Below are 16,131 nucleotides of genomic sequence, written 5' to 3'. Positions count from 1 at the left end.
CTTCTATGACCCTATATTATCTATTATTACAAAAATTTCACATTAATTTCACACTTTATACACTTTAGTCCTTATGCTCAAAAATTAACATTTAAACATTACAATTTAGTCCTTTTTTATATCTAAGCTCAAAATCTAACAATTTAACACCAATTTATTCAAAAAATCAACAATGGAAACTTTCAAAAACTTTATCAGTTTTACAAATTGGTACATGAGCTAACTAAATCAAGCTCCCATGACTTTAAAAACATAAAAATTACAAGAAAATGACCTAGAAAATTTACCTAATTAAGGGCTGAATGTACAAAGCTTCTCAAGGTTTCTTCTTCACGTTTTCTCCTTTGGTTTGGTAGTGAATGAAGAGAGAAGATGAGTCTTCTCATTCATCCCACTTAAATTTTACTTTTATAATTAATTAAGTCATGTTTAATTTCAATTAACCTTGTTTACTAACTTATTAATGACATGCTAATGTTTTAATCCACCAATATATATTAAAATTGGTTTGATTAATATTTTAGACATTTAACTAATTGCAATTTAAATCCCTAAGCTTTTGGCAAATTAAAAACCTATATCGATAAACTTTTACAATTTAGTTCGTGTACCTTAAGAAACTGCAAGAGTAGTTTTTGTCCAACACCAACACTAATCAAAATACAATGTCCAAGGGCATTTTGATCCAAAATTTTGGGTTGTAATCAGTTGTTAAAAGCCACTTTTGGCTGAAAAGAAAAGAAGGCTGCTTTATTTTTGTTCTTTCATCTTTTTAGCTTAGGGTCAGAGTTGTCTTCTTCATCCTTTTAAGGTTTAACATCAAACTTTTTTTATTTTTAGTGGTATTGGTAGTTAGTTAGTTAAGTTTCACTATAGCTTGGTCTTAATTGCTTTTTAGTACTCAAACTTGTTTTCTATTTTCAGTTTGACCCTTAATCATTAATATAGTTAAGCTCCATTTTATTTTCTTTGATAAAAATCGTTATCTTTAGTGTTATTTTGTTCCACCATTGTTCCCACATTCATCTTCTTCAAGCAACGATCAAGAAACACTAAGATTTCTTTAACCCTATCTTTGTGCTTATGTTAATGCATGATTTGAATGTATGTTGGGTTGTTGATTGTTTTGGAATGATGATGAGTAGCTAAATTTAGGGCGGTTGGTTGATGGAAATGTTGCTTAGTTAGTTTTTGACACAGGGACTAAATTATAAAAAAATGTACTAAATTGAATAAAATCTAAAACTTAGAATTGACACCTCTAAGGGAACATATAGGTAGGTGGGACTAAGAGGAGAGCCTATTGAGCATAAATTCAGTTATCCCGAGTTAGTTTGGTGAGGTCGAGAGATAAATCAGACTAAATCGTCTAATTTGGTGAAATGGTGACCGAGAGGTAAGTTGAGCCAATTAGAAGTTTAAGCCTTTTAGATCCCTAATCCAAAGGTTAATTAGCAACATGGAACTCAACCAACCACTTTTTGTTATTTAATTGTTATTTGCTTAAGTTTTGTCTTTTTTACAATTTAGTCCGAATGTTGTTCAATTATTATTTGCTTAAGGTTAATTAGCAACATGGAAGTCAGCAAACCTCCTTTTTTATTTAATTGTTATTTGCCTAAGTTTTATCTTTTTTTACGATTTAGTCCTTTTTAGTGTTAGTTAGCAAATTAGTATAGTTAACCTTGATATGATTTGCCGTAATATAAAACTTAGCAAGTAGTTAGTTAGACTCCTTATTTGCATGTAAGTTGCTTAGTGATCACTTTTTCTCTGACTCTTTTGGGTTTGGTCCTTGGAATATTCAAGTGTTCTATTGTAACTTTATAAATATTACAACTGACTTGTCACACTAGCAATAAAGCTGCTAGATATTTAAGTATAATATTGTTGATTCTATGCCCCGGTGCATGCATGCTGGGGCACAGTCATACAGCCACCACGATGAAAGTATGAAAAGATTAAAATATCCTTATAATAATATGATGTGCCTGAGTTGGTATTATGAGTCAACTCAACATCAATTTAATTTGGAAAATTATTTAAAATTTATTTTAATAAAGTAATGAATATTAATATAATTGTGTTTTTTACCTTTTATTATTTTTATTGAAATGCTTAAATAAAACAATTAATTTTTTTTAAATTGAACATAATTACACCTTTATAGGATAGCTCAAGCAACTGAGTCTACGAGCAGTACAAGCAAACCCCTTGGAGGAACTCCTCGTAAAAACCTTTCGGCTTTACAACTTACCAAATAAATAGACTTACAAATTAATCACCACATTAGGTCTCAACTACCACGTCCCATCTGAGATGACCTAAGGCATATCATAACGCCACTCTTTCTAAACCTATGACACCAAACCACTTGACTACTTACCCTTGATCCACCAATAGCGACTCGATACGTGGCATTTTGAGATTAGAGAGACCATATATATAAGGCTTGGGGCCTAAGGTTAAGGCCTAAGGTTAAGGATAAGCATCCTACATCTCTCTTACTACCTCACTCCAAGCTCCATCTACTCCTCCTTATTTCTGACTTCAACCACTCTACTTGATGGCTTTTCAACTAGACCTAAACAGGGTAAACCATTTATCTACATCACCTATTTTTTCTTGTATCAATAAATTCGAACTCTTTTGTTTATTGATAACTAATTTACTACTCTACCTATAATTTAATTATTAAATAATTTTTATAAATATAATCTATACTAGAATATTTACCTTCAAATAGGATCCAACTTAATAAAGAATTTACCTAAAGCCCTTTATTTTTACAAAGCATAAGTTATTATTTAAAAAAAATTATTTTTCATATAAAATCTAGAAAATCATTTGGATATGATGAAATTTCAATTCAAAACATTATAATTTATAATCACTCAATTTTATCAATTCAATCCATCATATTTATTATATCAAATTTTTTTAAAATGTCATGAAAATCTAACGACCACGTGAGACCCAGCAAGCTTTTCAGTTCTGTCTTAAAACTGAAAGCAGCAAGTTTCTGAGGTTAAACAAGAAAACAAATGTCATGGACAAAAGCAAGTATTACAAGTAACGATAATTTGGGTATGCAAGATTGAATGATTTCAAGCATTTTTTTTCCTTTTTTCATGAATGGTTTAAGAGTCTCTGAATGTTATATATATACATATATATACTTCTTGTAAGTTGTTCAATGCTTTGCCAAGTAGTTTGATCTTAATTTTACATGCAATTTGTGAATTTTCCATAAAAATATAAGGAAAAAGAGTTCATCATTAATCCAACTTTTTCATAGACGAATAGGATTTTTGTTGTCAGCAGTGTTTACATAGGGATTGAATTAGCTAACCCCTACTGAAGAAAGAGAGAGAAAAAAAACGAAAAGTTTATGAAAAGACTGCTATTCTTTTTAATGCATCCATGGTTGATGATGAAATACCTCTATGAACAATTCAATGACGTTGTTAAACTAATGAAATACTCTTCACTACATGGAATTGTAAGACCACCCATTGGATGATTAAACCCAAATTCTTCCTCAGCTTTATTTAAAAGGTCTTGAAACAATGGATGATTCAAATAAGCTATAGGAATCACAAATCTTTTCTTGTTGCTTTCCCCAACATAAACTGCAATATGGCCTTTAGGAACATTCGTGTTGCCGAGTCGTCCCGATAGCGTTCGTTGTAGCTTTTGCTTCGCTTGAGCTAGTCCTGTTAGTTGAATACCCATCTTAGAGAAGAACACAAAAAAGATAGAAAAGATTTGATTTTTTTTTTTTGTAAGTGATGGAATGTTTTTGAAGAGGGAAAGACTTGGGTGGTTTGAAATGGTATCTTTAATGGTTAAATGTATATATAGACAGAGTGAGGAATAGGTAAAAGTATCATAGAGATCTTTATAGTAAAAATTTGATTATATTTTACTCTCTTTACTTAAAAAATGAGTAAATTAATTTTTATAAGTTAGATTAAAGAGTTAACTGATCTTTCTGTTAAAAATTTTTCATCCATATCTACTTTTAAAACTAGTCTTTATATGCCAGAATAAAATACATGTGACACATACGTATAACTGTCTAATTATTTTATTAGTCATATCAATTTTTTTATAGTATATAAATTTTTTTTAAATAAAAATATATAATCGGACTCAGGCCCCTCCATGGTAAGGATATCTTTATTGAGAGAATGTTTAAGGAACATATCAGGTGAAGCAATTGGTTAAGTTTCACATGGTTCTGCTTTGTCTGTTGCTAGGCATTGCTGGCCTACAAGAACTTAGGAGGGAAAAAAAAAAGCAATAAAAATTGGAGGCTACAAGTTGTGAAGATTTATAATATATATATTTCCCAATGTTTTGAACTTAGAAAGCACTGACTTTTACAATGGTAGGCATGTTCTTGATCTTAGTGTATTGAAAAATTCATTTATTTATTTTTGCTTAAGTTCTCTTAAAGCATTGAACTTAGACTTCCTGTGCCTTCATAAATTGCTTTTCTTGGTGCCAACTGCCCAACATACTTTTGATATTGCTATGCCTCTATATCCCCACCACTTGTTTGAAACAATGTTTTAAAGACAAACCATTAATGATCATCTAACTTTTTTTGTAACAGTAATAGATTTTTTCTCCTTATCCATTCATTTATGGATTAATTTGCTAAAAACAAGTTATTTCTAAATTTTTAAGTTATCATTTCCATTTTGGCATTATCTTTGAACTAATTGCTTTTCTCAAGAATCTTAGGACTTTATTGAGTTTGAGTTGCAAAACTGAATCTTATGGCTGTAAACATAGCATGACAGGATGATTTTATGTTTTGTTACTTCAATCAAAGTTTTTTTTTTTGTTAATTCACTTTTTATGGAATGAATTTGACAATTATTCTTATATTGAGGTCTGAAATTTTTTATTATTATTATCTAAATTAGGTTCTGAACTTGATAATTGTTCTTACATTAGAGTTTGAACTTTCTTTTTGTTTAAGTTAGTACATGATATTTCATTGAAAACTCTAAAATTTAGGTTCTAATGTGAGAACAATTGCCAAGTTTAGGCTGTATATGAGAACAACTGCTAAGTTTATAGACTAACTTGGACAAAAAAAAAGTTCAAACCTTAACGTGGAAACAATTGCTTAGTTCAGGCTTTAATGTGGGAACCATTGTCAAGTTCAAACTAGGGGTGAGCGTTCGATCGAATCAAGTTGAATTGAGTGAAAATTTTGAGTTAATCGAGTTGACAAGTTCTATTTTATCATCCTAACTTGATTTGAAATTTTTTCAAGTCGAGTCGAATCGAATCAAGTGAAATTGTTTGAGTTAAATTAAAAAATTAAACATGTCATATTAAAATCTTGTTATAATATAACTAATTCCATATAACAATACATAAATTTAAAATCATATATATTTGAAAACTTTTTCAAAGTAAAATAATAAAAAATGCGATAAACTTGAATCATTAATTAACTTATTTAGACCCCAAAATTATTATTTTAGAAAATTTTTAATTTTTTAACTTTCCTTATATATTTCCTAGAATATTTTTTGAAAATTTTATAATATTTTAAAAAATATAAAATTTAGAATTTTTATAACTATTTTTAGTTTTAAAATTATTTTAAATTTTTAAAAATTATTTTGATTTTTTTTTGTAATGTTTGTTAAGAGAGAAACTAATTTTATCATTTTCAAACTTAACAGGGATTAAAAGAGTACTTACACTAATCTATTATTCAAATTGTTAAATTCAGCTCGATTCGAACTCGAATAATTCGAATAACTTGGTTCGATTAACTTGAAATTTAATTATTTTTTTTATTTTTTTAATGAAATCGAATTTTACTCGCCTTTAATTCAAACTCAATATGAAACTTTTTTTTTTATCTTTTTCTTTTGTTGAACTGATCTGATTGTTTATTAGTGTGGAATATATGTTGTTGATATGTCAACTCACATTACATACACGCACATATTAGATCTTTGAATGTTCTATGTATGGTCTATGTCGAATTATGCATAAAGATAAAAGAATAAGCATTAATGTCCTTCTTATACTGTTAATGTGAATGAATGGTCTATGTCAAGATGAACTATATAACTGTCAATGTCTTATTTAAACCGTTTATCATTTGGAAAACATTAGATCGATGATTCTCAGCAAAGGGGAGGAAGAGTTTCATAAAACCGATACTTCTCTTTACAAGTCTTTTTCAATTTCGAAATTTAGTACAATAGTTTTTCTCAAAAAACTTGAAGCAATTTAATTATTGTCAATTTTGAAAGAGACATTGTAAGGATAATTAATCATAGGTTAATGTATTCCATCAGTTGTACATTTACACAAATGTTGCGAGATAAATTTATTAAATTAGGATCAAATTAAAAGAATGTGTAATATTTGAGGGCTAAATTTATTATTATACTAATTAAAATCATGTACAATTTATGAATTAACATCGTGATTAATTGTCCTTAGTTGGTCACTTTTAAAATTGACAGAGATTAAATTAATCTATTTTTTTTAAAAAAAAGACTAATTTACTCATTTTCGAGCAAAAGAAAAATGTTATTTGTTTAACTCTTGCCTGCTCCGAATAGGAAGAGACTGATTTTCATTTATTTATTTTTGGCAATGCTCTTTTGGTGCATGTAGGTAAAAAGGCAACATCGACGGTGAACTCATTTGTGCCCCCATGAAAGGCAATGCAATCGACGATAACAGTAAGTACCTTAGGTATATTGTTCTTGGTTCATGTATCAGAGATAATACTAGATTCTCCTAATCTGTCTCTATCAAACAAAACAAGAGATTATCATATGCTTAAGACAAAATCCTCAAAGTACAAGAAAACATAGAAATTTATGACAGTAAAAAAAAGACATTAAGAGAAAGAAAATGTTGGATGAAAGAGATCCACAAAAGAAAAAAAAAATCACATTGTTCTTCCTACATCCTACTTCGGGATAATCATATAGTTTTGGGTAAAAGCATTATAGAGGTTTTTATATTAGGAGTTAGATTATATTTTGTCCCTTTTGATTGAAAAATGGGTAAACTAATTCTTATATATTAGATCAAAGAGAAACATTATTATTTTCTTAAAAATTTTACTGTTAAAAACTGGCCCCTATTGCAAATGAGGTATACGTGACATGTTAGGTGTAATTGTCTAAATATTCATCTATTTCTATAATTAAAAACTGACGTGACTAATAGAATAGCCAAATAGTTACACATAACATGTAAGGTGTGCCTCATGTTGATATACAATAACTAGTTTTTAATAGTAAAAATGGACAATTTTTAATAGAAGGAACGCTTACTCTTTGATATAACATATAATGACTAATTTGTCCATTTTAGACATGTCAGTTTTTAATAGTAGAAATGGATAAAATTTTTAATCGGATAATTACACCTGGCATACCACGTGTATCTCATGCTGACATACAAAGCCCCATTTTTAACACAAAATGAATGAAACTTTTAACAGAATGACCAGTTTGCTCTTTGGTCTAACCTATACGAACTAATTTTCCTAATTTTTTAATAATGAAAATAAAATGTAGTCTGACTCTTAAACAAGTATTTTTATAATTTTGTATTTCAGACATAATGTCCTAGAAATTTGTGCATCCACAGTTGAATTTTACTCATTCAGTGAATCTTCACCTTTCTTATTGCAAGTCTAATTGTCATATTGAGCCAATAATCACTAGCTCTCTTTTTGAAACCATATCCAGCCATAAAGAAAATGTCAGTATTTAGAGAACGCCACACATGTGTCTATCAATCCAAATAATAGAATGGTATAAGAACCAATCACTGAAATATGCAGAAACATATAAAAAAAGTCTCTAAACAAAGCCATGGATAGTAAGAAAATGGCAGCATATAGGCTCTATGTTTCCATTCAACCTATCATCCTTTCAAATTTAGGCCCCCATAGCTATAATGTTCATCAACAACTCATCACTTGTACAGGTCAAGAAACAACTTTACATGAAGGGATAATAGTTTGGTTGTGAGTCTAATCCGTAAGGTCACAAGACTTGTGGACATGGCACTGAAGGCTATATTTTATGTAGTTTGATCAAATAGTAAGCAATTTGATGGTAAAAATATCATGGAGGTTTTTGTATTAAGAGCTGAATTGCATTTTGTCGTCTTCACTTAAAAAATGAGATAATTAGTCTCTCTACATTAGATCAAGGATCAAACCGGTCATTTTATTAAAAATTTCATCCATTTCTATTGTTAAAAATTGGTCCATGTATGTCAGAGTAAAGTACACATGACACGCCACATGTAATTGTCCTGTTATTCTGTCAGCAACGCAAGTTTTTAACAGTAGAAGCTGATGAAATTTTTATTAGAAAAGATCAATTTGCTCTTTGATCTAATGCGTAGGGATTAAATTGCCTATTTTTTGAACAAAAGGGACAAAATGTAATCTGACTCTTAATATAGGGACTTCCATGATACTTTTATGACAATTTGATCTGAATGATATCTAGTATTGGCTTGCCATTTAGCAAAATAATGAATTATTTATCTGCATATAGTACTGGTATGTTGGACATGCATTGGGAATCATAAAGTCCATGATAATCCATATGAATTTCAGCTGGACCATCATGATTGTTTTTCTATTGTTTGGTAGGCCATGGATAATCCATGATTGCAAAAGTCTTGCTTGCATAGTTGCATATCCATGTGACTCATGAGTTATGTCCTTAAACAGACCCCATTAAAGTGAGTCATTTTCCATTTCCTAGTCAAAGAAACTTGGGTTTATAAAGACACCTTTTTTTTACAGCATTTGCTTTCCAGCTAAACATTCTTGGTTGTTTCCAAAACCTTTATAGATTCATCTCAAGATCCAATAAAACTTAAAAAGGAGTTTGCACATGAAACGAAGTCATTGGCTTTTGTCCTTAGAGACAGCAGGCACACCACTGTCTCTGTTGGAGACAGTCATCCTTCATTTTAGAGTTTGAATTGTCTAAGATGACAGTCATCCTTCATCAATATGTAAGCTTTACTATAGCTGTTTCTGGTATGTTTATAGATTGTTACAGCAACAGCTACATGTAAGGACATAAGTATAGTTCATATCTATTCAACTTCAACCAAATGGTAGCATTGGGTGTTTAAAGTTGTAGATTGGGGGCACACCAACACAAACAAAAAGCAAGGGTTTGCACCACTTATAATTTAAAGTTCCAATCCTCTAGGTAGTTCAATAGTTGACTTTCGAGGCCTTGTGATCATGATGAGCAAACATTGGTTAGTGCTAGGAATTCCTTATTCTCATGATAACTGAGTTGACTTCCGGTGTCGGTGTTTGACTTCAAATTACTTTGTCTAATCCATTTATCTCTTTAAAAGTCTAAATTTGGTGAATGTGGCATAATATCATAGATTACAAGATTGGTTGGTATGGTTATAGTATTTGTGTTCAGCCTTGAAAGTGTACTCCCTTAAATATGGAGGCTCAACCAACCAAGTTCCGGTTCTTCCGATCTTTCGTTTATCGAATATGTCGAACAATATCACATGGAAACTGATAACTTGAACAAACATTACAAAGCATAGCAGCTAGATTCTGGTCTTTAAGCCTTATTTATCAGCAAAACATGTAGGGCAATAACCTACTGACTCATAGCAGCTAGTGGAGATTATAATTTTGAACATATAGCCTTCCATCCATATGGTATGCTAAGGCAAGTCATCTTCATCAATATCATATGGGCCATGCTCCCATGATATATAGTATTTCAAACGGGCCATTATTGTTTGTTTCATACTGTTGAGCTATATGATCTACATATTGCAATTTGCAGCAGCATATAGATGTTAAAGTATCATGGAGACCCTTGTATTAGAAGTTAGATTGCATTTTGCCCCCTTTACTTAAAAAATAGGAAAATTAGTCCCTGTACATTAGATCAAAGAGCAAATTGATCATTTCTGTTAAAATTTTCATCCATTTCCACTGTTAATAATTAACATGGCTGACGAAATAACCAGATAATTATACATGATATGTTACGTACACTTCATGCTGATGTACAAGGACTAATTTTTAACTTCAAAAATTGATAAAATTTTTAACAAAAGAATTTGTTTGCCCTTTGATTCTACATATAGGTATTAATTTACCCATTTTTTGAATAGAGGGAGAAAATACAATCTAACTCTTAGTACAAAGAGCTTTATGGTACTTTTACGTATAAATAACCATGATGTTGCATGCATTGTTATAGCCACAGATACATGTATATGTAAAGTTCATGTCTGTTCAACTTCAACCAAATGGTAAGTGATTAGTAAGTTTCCCATAAATTTATACCTCATACAAGTGATGAACTCTGCCATTTTCATGAACCATATGGTAGCATTAAAATGTTCCCTTCTTTATCAAAAGGGTTAAATAACTTTTTAAGACTTGTACTTGACAATTTTTCCCGCATTTGGGTTTGAATTTGTTTTGGTCACTTGACAATTATTTTTCCCTATTGTGATTTGAACTTTTTTTTTATTTAAGTTAATCTTTGAAAACCCTAAAGTTTAGGCCACAATGTGAGAACAATTGTCAAGTTCAAGGATTAACTTGGACAAAAAAAAAAGATAAAGCCCCAATATGAGAACAATTACCTAATTCAGGGCCTAACTTGAAATTAAAAAAGTTAAAGCCTCTATATGAAAAAAATTGTGATATTCAAGCCCCAAATAATGATTTAACCCTTATCAAAATTTATGTTGTGTAGATTGGGAACTATCAATGTTATGCCCTGCACACCACTAAAACAAAAAGGGATTTGCACCACTTAACAATCTAAAGCTCCAATCCTCTTGGTAGTTCAATAGTTGACTTTCTAGGCCTTGTCTTTGAACCTGTATAGTGTTTGAAATTCGTTATTCTCATGATAGCTGACTTGACTTTCCGGTGTCGGTTTTTGACTTTAGATTACTTTGTCTAATCCATTTATCTTTTCAAAAGTCCAGATTTGGTGAATGTGGCATAATATCATAAGATTACAAGATTGGTTGGTATGGTTTATGGTACTTATGTTCAGCCTTAAATATGGAGGAGTTCCGGTTCTTCCGATCTTCGTTTATCGAAGACGTCGAACAATGTCACATGTAACTGATAACTTTCAAGACAGGCATAGAACAAACAGGTACAAAGCAAAGCAAAACAGCTAGATTCTGGTCTTGAATCCTTATTTATCAGCAAAACATGTAGGGCAGTAACCTACTGATTCATAGCAGCTAATGGAGATGATAATTTTGAATAGGGTAAACTACATTAGTAGTCACTCAACTCTTAGTAAATTTCTTTTTGGTCACCCAAATATTCAATTTTATCTTTTTGTCACCAAAATAGTGATAACTTTTAAAATTGGCATAATAGCAACTTTAACCCTCAACATTTATACATTGTGTCAATTTAGTCTTGATTTCAAGAAATCTAGCCCTCAACATTTACATATCGTGTAATTTGGTCTTTTTTTGTAGTTTTGCTTTTCTTTGTGACCCTTTCACCTAAAAAGCTAAAAAAAAATATCAGCTAAATTTGATTGAAAATATACGAAAATTGAAAACACCCAAAAATCCAAGATAGTAATTTTCATATTTTCTCAATCTTTTAAAATTAATCCACGATGTTACAAAGAAAAGCAAAACTGTAAAAAAATAAATATCAAATTATGAAATGTGTAAATGTTGAGTATTAAAAATTTTAGAGTCAAGACTAAATTGACATAATTTATAAATGTTGAGAATTAAAGTTATTATTATGTCAATTTTAAATTCGTCAGCTGGTGTGACCAAAAAGACAAAATTTAATAATTGAGTGACTAGAAAAGAAATTTACTAATAGTTGGATGATCATTTTGTAGTTTTTTATAATTAAATTACCAAAAAAGAAATAGAAATCATAATTAAGTGACTACTAATACAGTTTACCCTAAATAGTATTTCAAATGGGCCATTATTGTACAGCAGCATATAGATGTTGGGACACAAGGCCATGTGATACCTCACTACGTATGTCCCTAAACCATTCTCTCTTTCACCACTTAATTAGCTTGAGCCTATTGAACCAACAAAGCATTTGCACTCTATAAATACATATTTTTTTTCTTAACCCACATTGTGTGCCAATACTTACAATATTTCCTCATCTACCACTGCCTCATAAAAACCATTATGGGTTTTCGCTTGCCGAGGCTCGTCAACGCTAAGTCGGGTCCAAAACGGAGTCTTTCATCTTCGGAGATAACAACATCAGTGCCTAAAGGCCACATTGCTATTTATGTTGGTGAAGTCGAAAAGAAGAGATTTGTTGTTCCAATTTCGTTCCTCAACCATCCTTCGTTTCGAAATTTGTTGAGTCGAGCCGAAGAAGAGTACGGGTTTAATCATCCGATGGGTGCTCTAACGATCCCTTGTGCCAAAGAAGCTTTCATCGATCTCATTGATAGTATGCAAAGCTCATGAGTTTTGGATATGGCAATGGCTAACCTTTTAATCAAATTTGCAAGTGCAAAAATGGTGGGTTGTTTTTGCATGCCCATTCACTTGTGAACCTAATTCTTTGTAACCAATATGTTAAATGACAAATTATTTTTCTTATTTTTTAAGTTATGACAATACCAATTGTTATAATCAAATTTAGTCATTACAAGAATCGAATCGAATATCTATTTTTAACTAATTAAATCGAGATAAATTTATAAAAAACTCACATGAGACTCACACATTGAGCCAAGTGGCCACCCATGATAGGATATTACAAACTCATTTTTATCAAGGAACATGTATACATATAATTAAAAGTTTGTATTTGATACTTGATTATTGAATGATGTGATAACATCTCATAAAAAATCTTTAAAAATAAATATAAATGGTTAAATTTTAAACATATAATATCACTTTTATCTATAAAAGTTAAGGTATTCATGGGTTAGATAGAGCCGAGTTCATACTAGGTTTAAGCATGATATCAATACACTTTAAATTTACTTAAGCTTGATCCGCTTCTACTATGGCCTAAAATTTTATCCAAATCTACCCAAATCATTTTTTAAAACTTTAAAAAAATTTATATATTTTTAATTTAATAATTTTTTCATTTATTATAATTTTATATAAATGCAACTTAATAAATTTTTATTGTTTACATTATAATATTATATATTAATACAGATTTAATTTTTATGCATTATAAATTACATAATATAATATGTTATAAACTTAGAAATCGTGTTGGATTAGATTAAGCTTAGGTCTTAAATGTTTGAGCTTGAATTTAACTCATATTTTTAAACGGATTTAATTTTTTACCCAAATATATTTTTTCAATCTAATATTTTTATTCAAACTCTCTCAAATTTCAAAGAAATCTTTAAACTTAGACAGATAACTCATATCCATTTTAGTTTTGGATGCAACTTAAATTATTATTATTTGAATGGATAAGGGGGGGGGGGTTATTATTATCTGTCCAATAATGAGATGCAATTAGATACTTATTTCTTAGCTGTCAATGGGCCTTAGACTGCCAATTTACATATGATTATGTTCTCAACAGGTCTTTGGAAACTGGCCAAAACATGAAACTATAACCCAACTTCATGTGAACTTCTACATTTGTCCTTAACCCTATTTGGTCTTGTCGCTCGTTGAACGGTGTCGTGATACATATAATTCAAATCGATTCTCTTTAGGTACTCACATATTTATCATTAGAGTATCGGTTTTGCAAAGCTCACTTCGTTATATGCAAGTACTTAAAAAAGAACACAATCGTGTCAATTGAGTCTTAAATTTAATAAGTATGGATATTGTTATCAATATAGGAGAACTTCGATTTAAGTACGTTGAAGTGTATAATCCTTTTATTTATAGATTGAGAAGAGATTATGGATAATTCTAGACATTGTGTCAAAAAGAGCAAATATTCTCTGAATGAGAATCTTGATTCGCATATTGAAATAGTGAAATAATGGAGATTTCTTCTTTTTTTTTATAATATTAATTATTAAAAAATTCCTATAAATTTAAAAGTATTAAAATATTAAAAATATAAAATATGGTTCAACTACTCCTTATTGATTCATAGATCAACCTACTTTTTTGCCTTGTTTCAAATTAGTATATTAGCCGATTCCTTATCCAACCAACGGGTTCGATCTAGTTCTGAAAACATCAAGCTACCCATCCTAAAAAGCTCTCTAAGCTCTTTAGACTTTGAAACCACAATTTTTAGTAGGTTTTCACATCATCTATAGTGTAAATCACCTCCACTTTAATGATTTTCCGCATTTTCTATGGTCTAAACTAGGGTATAATCGAGCCAAGTCAAGCTCGAATATTGCTAAGCTCAAGATCAACTCAAAATTTGGGGCTCGATACTCAACTCGAGCCTAATCGAATATTTTTTTAAGTTTGAGCTCGACTCAAGATATAACCGAGCTCGATTGAGCTCGTTTGCTAATTTTTTACTCGAGCTCGGCTCGAAAATAAAGCTTATTGGTTAATAATATATATTTTGGGCTATAAGATAATTTAACAATATAAAAAAAGGGTAAACTACATTAATAGTCACCCAATTGTGATTTTTTTGTCACTCAGCTATAAAAAGTTACAAAATGGTCACCTAACTATTATAAATTTCTTTTTGGTCACCAAATTATGTAAAGTTACACGATGGTCTCTCAACTATTCAAATTTGTATTTTTTTGTCACCCAACTATTTTAGATTTTTTGGGTGCTTACATTTTTATGCTTGCCAATTAGTAACTAAAAAAGACAAAATTGAATAGTTGGATGACCAAAAAAAATTACTAATAATTTGGTGGCTATTCTGTAATTTTTTATAGTTGGGTGACCAAAAAAAAACCTCATAGCTGGGTGACCTCTATTGTAGTTTACCCTATAAAAACATGAAAAATTCGATAAGACTCGCAAACCCTTTAAATCAAATATTACTAAGCTCGAACTTGACTTGATAATTACTAAATCAAGTTGAAATTTCTTTCAAATAAAATTCAAGTATCTCACAAAATCGAATGTCTTACACTCTAGTCTAAACCACCATTACAAACCACCCAACTTTTTTTGTTTTTCCATGCACCTTCCTCAGTGACTTCCTAGTAGGTGTTGATAGCGATTGACCGACCCTAACAACAACACATCTCGAATATAATCCCCCTAACATCGAACACCTTCACGAAAACTAACCAAGTTCATTACATCCCCCATTCTAGTTCCCAAGCTTCAACAAGTAAAATTAGCATACCATGCATGAGATTTTAACGTTCATATTGCATGTTTCAAGCATCCATAGCAACATTGTTGGTGCTGTAACTGAAACTAACAGATTCAGTGCAAACTTGTCAAGCAAGTCTCGAGACTTGCTGAGCAAACAAGAGAATTCGAGCAAGAGAAAGAAAGAAAAGCTAAGAAAAATAAAGAGAAAATTGATGAACAAACTGAACTTCATTCATAAATTGCATAATGGCACAATGCCAATACATAAACCAAGCACTAAGCTTGTCAAAAACAGCAAATAATTACCTAAACATCACCTACCTCCACTAATGACATGGAAACTTGAAATTTTGGCTTGTAAACTTATACAAAGTTGTGTTTACAGCTCATACATAAGCTAATTACATCAGTCAACAACCTAACTTAGTTAGAAATGAACTAGGATTACATTTCATTGACTAGGAATTACAAAATAAACAAAATAAGCTTGCATCAGCAGCTCCTGCATGACTTGGTCTTCTTGGCCTGCATGCTGTCGAGTTTGCTGCATGCTGAACCAACTTCATCACTCTTCCTTGGTTTGCATGGAGCAAACACCTAGCTTCTTTCTTAGACATTCGAACCTTGTGACACTAAGGGCTTTGGTTAAAATGTCTGCAAGTTGATCCTCTGAATTACAGTGGATCAGCTTTACTTCCTGAGCTTGCTCCATTTCTCGAACAACATGCAACTTGATGCTGAAATGTTTTGTTCTTCCATGGAACACTGGATTTTTAGCAATTGCTACTGCAGATTGGTTGTCACAGAAGATCTCAGTAGCTTCCTCTTGATGCA

The 16,131-nt window shown here is 30.6% G+C and overlaps 2 protein-coding genes across 2 annotated transcripts; one reads left to right on the top strand and one right to left on the bottom strand.

The window, feature by feature from the left end:
- Positions 1 to 3,271: 3,271 nt before the first annotated feature.
- Positions 3,272 to 3,823, bottom strand: LOC107927830 (auxin-induced protein 15A). Its single transcript, XM_016858957.2, has one exon. It carries the CDS (start codon positions 3,733 to 3,735, stop codon positions 3,445 to 3,447), a length of 291 nt encoding a protein of 96 aa, XP_016714446.1. The 5' UTR covers positions 3,736 to 3,823; the 3' UTR covers positions 3,272 to 3,444.
- Positions 3,824 to 12,228: 8,405 nt separating this feature from the next.
- On the top strand, positions 12,229 to 12,519 carry LOC107927832 (auxin-responsive protein SAUR21). Its single transcript, XM_016858958.2, has one exon. It carries the CDS (start codon positions 12,229 to 12,231, stop codon positions 12,517 to 12,519), a length of 291 nt encoding a protein of 96 aa, XP_016714447.1.
- The last annotated feature ends 3,612 nt before the right edge of the window (positions 12,520 to 16,131 follow it).

The sequence above is a fragment of the Gossypium hirsutum genome, chromosome A03 (genome assembly GCF_007990345.1).
Source record: "Gossypium hirsutum isolate 1008001.06 chromosome A03, Gossypium_hirsutum_v2.1, whole genome shotgun sequence".
NCBI classification, from domain to species: Eukaryota; Viridiplantae; Streptophyta; class Magnoliopsida; order Malvales; family Malvaceae; genus Gossypium; species Gossypium hirsutum.
The sequence above is the reverse complement of the archived record's forward strand: the minus strand, read 5'-3'. Positions and strand labels throughout refer to the sequence as shown.